Raw genomic sequence first — 10311 nt, 5'->3', positions numbered from 1 at the left:
TTTAATATAGTCCGCTTTTGGTGCTTCACACCTTGCTCGTTTTTATTTTATAAATAAGGTTCAAGATTTAGAATAAAGTTACCGGTAAATCTTTTCTCTGTTTAAAAACAATACAGGACTCCGTTGGGTCTTAAAGTATTTTTCGATAAATAATTTTCATTACTTATGATGGCATAACAGTCAAAATAGGACAAATAAAATCATGTATGAGACAAATTCTGGACCTTTGTCAGTGAGGAAAAGTTGGAACATGTTTTATGCTTATAGTAAACATGTTTTTAATAGAATCGTGGCTGTAAAAGTGCACCTACAGGTGTTTCAGGAGCTGCTCAGATTTTCTCCAGGTCATAATTTAATTTATTTACATTCATTTTGTCAATAAAAATGATTAGACCAATGATTAGACTTAGCATCCCAGATCACCTGCTGAAGTGGTTTGAGCGATCGGATATTTGATCAGAATAAAACGAATGAAGTGAGCAAACAGCCTCATAAACACAGACGTGAAGGGAATATATATATATATATATATATATATATATATATATATATATATATATATATATATATATATATATATATATATATATATATATATTTAATAGAAATATATAATATAAATTATATAATAAATATATTATATAATAATAAATTACATAAAATAATTAAAAGGACAAATGCTGGACCTTTTGGTCGTGGGGGTTGGTTAGTAGCAAGTAACATGCTATTAGATTATGTGACCGCTAGATGACGTTCTTGCACAATAAGAAGCTTACCACCACTAGGAGTTTGTCAGTCATTCATTGGTAAGAGCCATAGATATGTACGTATCTATGGGTAAGAGCAGTGTGTCCTAGCCGGACTCACTTTCTGTTCTAATGTCCCGCATCTGTCTTTAATTATATTAATCTGTCTCCATATTCTACTGCATCCCAGAATATTACACTGCACCAAAAATGTAAAAATATATGATCAATATATTTAATATGTTTTTGTCCACAGCCTCGCTGTGACGGAAATTCCCGAGCCCCTGTACTCCAATGAGGTGTGCCCTCTCAGCGCTCACCATGATCGCTCGGTGCTGTTGTTTGTACTTGACCAAGGTGAGTTCAATACCTGACAGTACAAGTGGAGCCACGCCAATCTCACGAAGTCCGCTTCGTGAAGCTTCACTCGGGCCCGTCTGTGCTGTAGTTCCTTGCGGTTTGAGTACATAAAGGCAATATCGCGAAGAATATTAAGTGTTTGTTGCTCGAAATGTGCAGCCGAGCAACATTCCAGTGAACACTGGCACGGACTGGTGCCCCGTTAGCTCGTGCACTCCCTGGGGCGAGGCGGCTTGTGAACCCTAGGCAGGGATCATTACAAGCCCTGAGGACCCTCAGGTAAACACGGGAGGCCAGTAAGTTAGTGGCACCCCGCTGCGAGGGTTATGGTGGGTGGGAGCAGCGAGGCCCACTCATCGTCTATTTTAAACTATAGTTTCAAACTTTAGTTTACTATAGTTTAAAATAGAAACCATGGTAACTGTAATGTTTTAACTCTATGTCTGGCTGTAATGTTTTGCTTTGTTTTTCAGCAGAGGTGTTGAGCAAAGAAGGACTATTGAAGACAACTGTCAAAGACAACCGCGGGTTATATTTATGAGCGCGCGCATTATGTTTCCGTGCTGTTTCTGAAAGTTTATCTTGTTTAGATAAGTTTGCAGGTCAAACAAAATAAACTATACTCTTTCTAAACACCTGCCTCGTGTTTTATTTGTCCTCTACAGCAATACACTCTGTCATATAAGTCTGTTGAATGCATTTGTATGCAGCATGGTTTAACAATAAAGTAGTTTAACAAATTAATAGTTGTTATAAATGTACCTTCATTAGTCAACATTTGGTGTAGGTAATAAAAAGTTAATCAAAGAAGTCCTAAGACATAATGGTAATGTTATGGTTGTTACATAACTGTATTTATTATTATTCTGTATGTTTTAAACCAGCAGAATATATCTAACATGTCATGAACTTACTGTTATTCAAGAGTCCGCCTAATAAAAATGTCCTAAGACAAGAATGGGTTTTGTTTTGGTTTTATGTCAAACTCTGTAGGTTTTAGGTTGAATACAGCAGATATAGGCTACCTATATCACAACATTGGTAGTCAGAGTTATTTTAATGACCCAAATCAAGTAAAATGTCTCTTACTCAAGTACTTTTAGCATGCAAAAGTCAAATTTAAGTATATAAAATACAGTTTCCAAATTTTGTCTTGTGAAAATGACCAGTGGGTGGCGAGGTAAAAAAAGTTAATGTCAAGTTATATATATAAAAGAAGTTGAACAAGTTGTCATAATATTTAGCCATAATGCATTTTTCTATACATTTCCATTAGACCTTTTTTCTAAATCTATAACTGGTAAATTGCTCCCAGGTCAATTTGGACTTTGTCTAATGAAGGTGAGGTGCATCTGAAAGGAGATTGTCCTACCGTATGTTCACATTTTTACTTTTGTTTTGCTTTTTTCTTTGTCCTATGTAGTGCTGTCTTTTCTGTATCACAATGACATGATCTGGCAACAAATTACAGTACAAACAGCAAAAATAAGAGTACACTGTTATACTGACAACATGACTAGGCCCACACAGAATCTACGTGCGCAGAATTCTAGATTCTTAGCCCATCATTAATTCTGTTTATTTACTTGTGTAAATGTGTGTAAATCTATATTCAGTTTTTAAATTATTTCATTTGAATTATTTACAATACAGTTTGTACAGTAATATTTTCTGTCTTTTAGTAGGGATATTATATAAAATACTTGCTTTATTTACCAAACAAAGAGGATCTAATTGGATTTGCATTGTAAACATTAAATAAAAGTTAAAAAGGCATTACTTTTTATTTAATATAATAAGGTTTTAGTTATGATACTCCCAAAATAATTCAGCATAAATCTGCAGATTTTTGACACAATTCTGTGCAGAAATAGCAAAATATGTCCAAAGATTCGGTCTGACCCTAAACATGACGGCCTGTCTTCCGTACACACACAAGGCTTTGTCATTCTAACGGCACTGACATATTCATTGAGAGAGGAACTAAGGATTTTAAGCAAGAGACTGACTTTTACAGGTAATCCATGCTGGAGACCTCAATAGAAAATCACAGTGTAATTTATTGCCAACTGAGTCTAAACCTTTTGCATTATATAATTTATACAGTATAATGAACATTCTACCAGCAACGTACATGATCTGTCCCTGGAATAAAAACATAAATAAAGTAAATAAAAAGTATTTTATCATAATCATTTCTAAAATGGACTGAAGATTGATTTCTGTGAGTTGCTCTGTAAAGGAAAATGTCATTCATTTGGTTGTTTGAGTTTTGTTCTTTACAAATGTACAAACCCTGTCATTGCCCTTGTCATTCAGCTCAATTGAACCTACAGCTTTAATATTTTGTTATGCTAAAAATTGTTGTTTAGAAAAAATACTTTAAAAAAAAGCTAAGTTTAAGTTGTTATCATCCACATCAATTTATTAAAACATGAAATTATAAATAAATTCTACAAATAAATACTACAAATATATAATACAAATACATTTACAATTATTGTCCCCACGTTTCGGTGAGTCCTGTCACATTTAGATTAAATTTAACATGTAATGTGCTATACACATTTAAGTTATGACTCGGAAGTGACATAATTTGATGGAGAACCTGACTGTGATCAAGTATGCGTTCCATCATTGAATTTTATGATTTTATGCTTGTTTTTGTATGATTTTTTGAGGAAAACAAGCTTAAGTCAGGCCCTGTCACAATTTCTTTTGTGAAAATGTACGTTTCTGGTAGAATGTCCCAAAAAACAGAGAAAGTAGAACTCGAACGACAAATAATGAAACCAACAACAGTAAAACTGTATATATTTATTTCATACCAAAAGTGATTTCTATAAACGCCATAGATTGAAAAGTCACTGCAAATCTGTGGAAATAAATCAATTTTGTTAATAATTTTTCATAATCTTACGATTTCCCTTTTGATGCAAACATCTATTTGTGTGGATTAAGCATTGTAAATTGACAAATGTTAATTTTAGGTTTAAAAGACAATCAGCATCCTAAATGTTAATGTGACAGACAAAATAGGATTGATCTTTTTTTTGAAAGTTAAAAAGATAGATCACCCAGAAATAAAATTAGCTATTTATTTACTTGACCTCAAGTCTAGCAAGATATACTTTTATAACTCAAATATTTTAAGTGAAACTGGGGTCCTGGAGATTCATAAAATGCAAGCTAGTGACATATTCTGAGTAAAAAACAAACTGCAGGCTGTAAAGCATAGGTCTCAAACTCAATTTCTGGAGGGCCGCAGCTCTGCAAAGTTTTGCTTCAACTCTAATCAAACACCTCTGATCCAACTAAGGTGTTCAAGACTACTAGAGACTATTAAGCAGGTCTGGAGATGGTTGGAGATAAACTATGCAGAGTTGCTGCCCTCCAAGAACTGAGTTTGAGACTACTGCTAGAAAGGTAAAACAAAAATAAAATCTGTAGTTTGACCCATTTAAGTAGAACTTTGTGTTTTGCCGACATATTCACAATTTTGTTAGCTTTAATATAATATTGTCAGCTCACATCTGAGTTTGTGTCAAAGTATCCATCATTACGCGACAGGATTGTTTGTCGGGGCAGTAATTTGAAGGTAATTATGTTGTAAATAATGTCATCAATCAATTAACTACATAAAATTTCATTATATTATCAGAAACTACAGAGTGTTAATTTTGTTTTGCCTGAATATAGTTTTTTGGCTCTTAAAGTGCTGGTAGCTGCTGGCTCCAGAAAAAAAACAAAAACATTTTCACAAATCTTTTTTCTTCACACAAAAGAAGATATTCTGAAAAATGTTGGAAATCGGAAACCTTTGACTTCCATAGTGTTTTTCCTTCATTAAAAGTCAAAAGTTACTAGTTTCTAATATTCTTCCAAATTTTTTCTTGTTTGTTCAAAAAAAAAAAAAAGAAACTCTGGAATCACTTGAATGTGAGTAAATAATGAGAACATATTCATTTTTGAGTGTACTATCCCTTTAACAACAGATTTTTATATCTGGGTGAACTTTGAGATCATCTTTCAGCCCTGGCATGGCATATCAAAAGAAACCATGAAATTCACTAATGAAGTTGATTTTAATTCCTGCAGTTGATGAAGATAAAAATTATAGTAATAAAATAAATTCAATATAAAATATATCAAACTCTAAAGAAGGGGTGTCCAAACTCGGTCCTGGAGGGCCGGTGTTCTGAAGAGTTTAGCTCCAACCCTAATCAAACACCTGAACCAGCTGATCAAGCTCTTACTAGCTATACTAGAAACTTGCTGCAGGTGTTTTGAAGCAAGTTAAAGCTAAACTTCACATTTTAAGTCAGATAGAAATCTTTTTTTAAAAATTGTCATAATGTTAAAACATCTGTGTCTGGAGTTGCAGCATACAAGGAGTCGCATATCTAAATCTTATATAAATCTGAAAATTCATAGTTCATTGTTCAGTGCAGGGTTTCTCAACCACGTTCCCGGAGGACCACCAGCTCTGCACACTTTCCATATCTCCTTAAATAAACACACCTGATTCAAATCATCAGCTCATTAGCGGAGACTGAAAGACCTGTAATGGGTGCGACAGACAAAGGAGACTTCAAAAAAACATGCAGTGTTGGTGGTCCTCCTGAAACATGGTTGGGAAACACCGAATTAGTGCATACGATTTCTGTCATTACACTTAACTCCTATGTGAGCATGTGTTTAAAATAGAACTAGAAATGTGATTCATACCCAACTGCAATAAGACAATAACACTCTGATGTCAAATTAATCTCGGAGGATTCGGGTTGGTCCTGACGGAGGAGTAAGCACCAATATGCTTAATGAGATTGGGTTCTACGCTGTGCGCCTTTTCCCCTGGCGTCGATCTGGCTATCCTATAGAGCACCATGTCTTTTGCATTACCCTGAGCGCAGACAGCCTGGTCCAGGTATTCGGCAACCCGAATGGAGGCATTTCCTGGATAAAGCATAGCAGGGGTGCAGCATTCGGTGGCAGGACACACAGCATACAACTGCGGTGAGAGCCGTCTGAACTCCAGGAGATAATGCCGTCCTGCAAGCTCAGCCACGACCATTATATAGAGAGCTAGAAAGAGAAAATGAGCGGGCGAGAAGGTAAAAGAAAGAGGCGTGCAGTGTAACAACAAAAGGAGGAGGATTGTAGCCCCGAAAACACCAAGACCGATCCATTCTAGGATGCGATATGGCTCTGGGTTCCAGTATCTCTGCAGACGCTCTGGATGGTAGAGCTTTATGTATAAAGAATTAAAGGCGAATTTCCGTGAGAGTAAATTTTTGACTGACGGAAAAAAATTGGTCAATGGAAACGCGTCATCCTCTAGGACGACAACGTTTTTTGGCTTCATCATGTCCCATCCTTTGCGTAGGCAGAAAACGTAATCTTGTTTTTCCCTCTCAAATATGTCGGAAACTTCTCTGCCCTGCAATAGCTCATCTGGAGAACGCCGAACAACCAAAAACTCTTTCTCCAAAAGCAAAGCATCCTCATTTAAAGCAGGACCTCTTTCGACATCACATAGCATGACCTCAGCGCATGCTTTATTTCCACACGTTTTAAGGAGTGTTTTCAGCTGTTGAGCCACCTGTAATAGGTAGTGATAGTCCTTGCCCTCTGATCTTCTGGTTGTCACTACGGTCACCAGGAGATCTGGTTTCTTAATGATCATTTCCAATGCATCATTAGTGGTTTTCGTAGAGGCAGCATTTTCCCAAAAGCGCAGAGCCTCCTGGCCTCTTTCGTAGCTTTCTTGTAGTGCCGCATTGCTCAGCGAATCAAGATATAGAGGTTTTAAAAAATAGTAAGAGTAAAGTAGACGATGGCAGCATATAGGTAGTATCACTCCAAAGGTTAAAGTGCACAAAATCAGCCCTTGAGCTACCGGGCTGGACCAACGAAAGTGCTTGCTGGTACAAGTCCTCCATCGAAGCATCTGTGTCTGATTTAAAATGAGATAGTTCGGTTTACTTCTGCGGTTGTTTCCTTTATACCAATGCTGAAAAGGTCGATGGGGATCTACTTCTGAGTTTACATGCGGAACGAATCACTGTAGCACTCTCATATGAGCTTGATATTTCCAAACACCATCTGTAACTGTAAAAAGAAGAATATGTAGTCATAATCTCATCTTATTCAAGTCAAGTAGTTTTTATTGTCATTTAAACCAGGGGTTGCCAAACTTATCACTACGCGACCCCCCCCCCCCCCCCCCCCCCAAAAAAAACAATGCTATTGACTTACGACCCCCAATATCTTCTCAGGTGGTTATAAATATCTAAACCTTGCACACAACGGCGCACACGTACCAATAGGTCAAAGTCTATTCATCATTTAATTTTAAAGAAAGCCATTCAGAGACCATCCTCCATGTTCAGTTGTGGCCTGTATTTATTTGTAATGTTTATGAGTGCCGTAAAGGTGTCAAAGTTTAACCTAGTGCCATCTAATTAAATATTGTCAGGCCGACAATTTCCATAATTCTGATAAGTAGTCCAAACTGTCTGTCAGCAAATGTAGATTTGTACAACTGCGCACCCTTTCACGCAGATCTGTCTTTTTTTTTTAGACAGGTAATGTTATGTTTTGAAACTCTTTTAGTCATGCCAAGCTTATGTAGATTGTATTGTGCTACGAATGGGCTATGTTCACAGAAGTGTTATTCAGCCACTGAAATCTTCTGGCAAAAGATTGATGTGTCTATTTTCAATTTCACAAGGAACCTTTTATAGCAACAATAATGTAGATTTTTATTCAGTTCAACAACAAAACATCAGTAAACAGCGCTATTCTGCCTAGCCTGCTTTACTGAGGCAAAGAGCATAGAATCACTAAGAGGCGACACTCTAGTGCAATTTGGGAAACAGCCACAAGATGGCGCAGTGGCCATTTTGGATTGAAAACTCCAATAGAACAACAGTATATTATAAGTATGTAAAATAAACTATTAAAAGTGCTGATGATTGTGATAGTAAGTGTTGTTTTGTTGTCTGTCAGGATGTATCTCAGCTTTACTGCGCTTTTTAAGTAAAAAAAATTAAAAACAAAGCAGCTGCTTGCCATTGCGACAGCAATAAGATCCAATGGACAGTCGACCGCTTTCACGCCAAAATGGCTGAATCTGGGGTGTTACTGGGTGCTGCTGATGCAACGGAGTGTTCTATTGAGTGTCGCCTCTTGGTCATTTTAAGCTCTTTGATTGAGGTGAAGTTGGCTTATATTCATATTGATTCATTTTTGAACACTGACAGCCTGTGACGTCATCCTTTTGTTTACCATGCTACTCTGAATATTCGGTCTGAAATAGCTTGTAAGTATGGCTTAGTAATAAGTGTAATTCCAGCACGTCGCTGACCAACCAAGCATACAGTAGTCGCTTTAGGATAAAGCGATCCTTGCATGCATGAATTGCACATTATTACAAGTTTTGCTTGCTAACAACACAACTGAAAGCGTGCTAGATGTAATACAGTTTTCATTCAGAATTGTAGTATTATTGGCGAATGACATGAACTAGGGTTGTCTGCTGTCATCTTTAAGGTGCATGCGTTCGTGTTTCAGGAGGTGTGGCTTTGGAGCAGGGGAGGGACTGTGTTTCAAATACATTATGCTAACCAATTAGCATTTTGGCAGATCACCTACTGCACCTACTATTTTTTTTCTTCTGTAGGTTATTGATTAAAATATGGTAATTCTAATAGTTAAATAAAGTAATTGTGATTTTTGGAAATCACCAAGCGAACCCCAATTTGGTAACCATTGATTTAAACCTTATAGCAGATGCCCATAGTTACATTTCCCCTATTTTTAATCTCCTAGTAAAGATGATTAAATATACAATACATATAGTATATATTTTTGTCAAATTTTAACATATGCATTATGAGTGATTGTTCTATATTTATACTGTAGATGTCTTTTTTTATATAATGGGAAAATGCCAAAAAGGCGTACGTAACAGTTTTGAGGTAAGGTTGGTTTTATATTTACACTTTCGGACTGTCTCCTTAATCATATAATTTCAAAAAAAGTTATATTTGTAAACTCTAAATAGTGAAATCATATTTGCAGCCAATGACCATCAAAAGTACAACAGTATTCAATTGAATAAATAGTGCTAGTGTTGTTTTTAAGTCATATCTAGATGTAATTTCAGACTGAATATTCAAAGTACCATGGTAAACCAATATTGAAGAAGCATGTCACAAGCTGTCATTGAACGAATGAGCGAATATAAATGTTTTGACCTTATTCATAAAGCTTAACTGTTATGTTAAGGTCAATTTGTTATATGCACACTAGTTAAAGATGAAATGTCACATTTAAATTAAAGTGATTTCATACTTTTACTCAAATTTGAACATCAATATTTCAGAATTTTGAGAAACTATTATACTTTCTTTCGTAGAGAAGGTTCGTACTGGAGACAGTATAACACATGGTTGACATAACTCGGGGAGACAAGCTTTAAATACATATTTGCTTTGAAATATTATATATAGAAACTATTTATGTGTAACGTTATATTTCGGTTTACTAGGAATTATGTCGACGTGTTACGAAAAACGTCTACTATAACACATTATAAAAGTTCGTGAGAGCTTTTTATATGCATACAGTCACAAGGCACTCGGAAAGAGCAGCAGAAGCTACTCGTGTAGAAAAAAAGTACAACAGGCTAGTGAACAGGCATGTGTAAATAAGAAGACAAACCCGGAAGCAGAATGTTATTTAGCGGCCCGTTAAGTAAAATAACAACAAATGGTAGCAAAGCATAAACTATTTTAGCATTTCTACGTTACCTCTCATAATGTGGATGTTCAGCACCCAATGAATTCTCAACAGCTGCCGAGAGTGAAAGGGAGGCCAAAGATCAGTTTTTTAGCCTAAGTACTCAAATCAGTTCAAAACAGTAACGTAGATGGCGTCTTACCGTAATACAAGGACAAACTGCGCGTTTAATTAGTGATGCACAAATGTTGCGCGTTTCTTGCTTAGTGTTTCGAATAAATATACATATAAAAGTGTACATTGTGGAAAATAAAGGTAATACTTTTATGGATTCAGTTCGTATTTCACAGCTCAAGGTGAAAACGACTTAAAAACGATGATTGGTTCGTCACTAATAACGCTGAGTACAGTAACCAAAACCACGTGATAACGTCTTCATGTACTGTACCACACACTAGCC

General features: G+C 36.0%; 1 protein-coding gene across 2 annotated transcripts; it reads right to left on the bottom strand.

The window, feature by feature from the left end:
* Positions 1 to 3903: 3903 nt before the first annotated feature.
* pgap4 (post-GPI attachment to proteins GalNAc transferase 4) lies at positions 3904 to 10220 on the bottom strand. 2 transcript variants are annotated; one of them, XM_005169376.6, is made up of 3 exons: positions 10054 to 10220; positions 9923 to 9965; positions 3904 to 7217 (listed from the first exon to the last, which is right to left on the bottom strand). In XM_005169376.6, the coding sequence occupies exon 3, from the start codon at positions 7054 to 7056 to the stop codon at positions 5866 to 5868; it is 1191 nt and encodes a 396-aa protein (XP_005169433.1). In that variant the 5' UTR covers positions 7057 to 7217; positions 9923 to 9965; positions 10054 to 10220; the 3' UTR covers positions 3904 to 5865.
* Positions 10221 to 10311: the final 91 nt, after the last annotated feature.

Source organism: Danio rerio, chromosome 11, assembly GCF_049306965.1.
Source record: "Danio rerio strain Tuebingen ecotype United States chromosome 11, GRCz12tu, whole genome shotgun sequence".
In the NCBI taxonomy this organism is placed as follows: Eukaryota; Metazoa; Chordata; class Actinopteri; order Cypriniformes; family Danionidae; genus Danio; species Danio rerio.
The sequence above is the reverse complement of the archived record's forward strand: the minus strand, read 5'-3'. Positions and strand labels throughout refer to the sequence as shown.

What these genes read in the sequence shown, in the direction of transcription:
- pgap4 (XM_005169376.6), bottom strand. Translation starts at nt 7,056, where the DNA reads ATGCTTCGATGGAGGACTTGTACCAGCAAGCACTTTCGTTGGTCCAGC.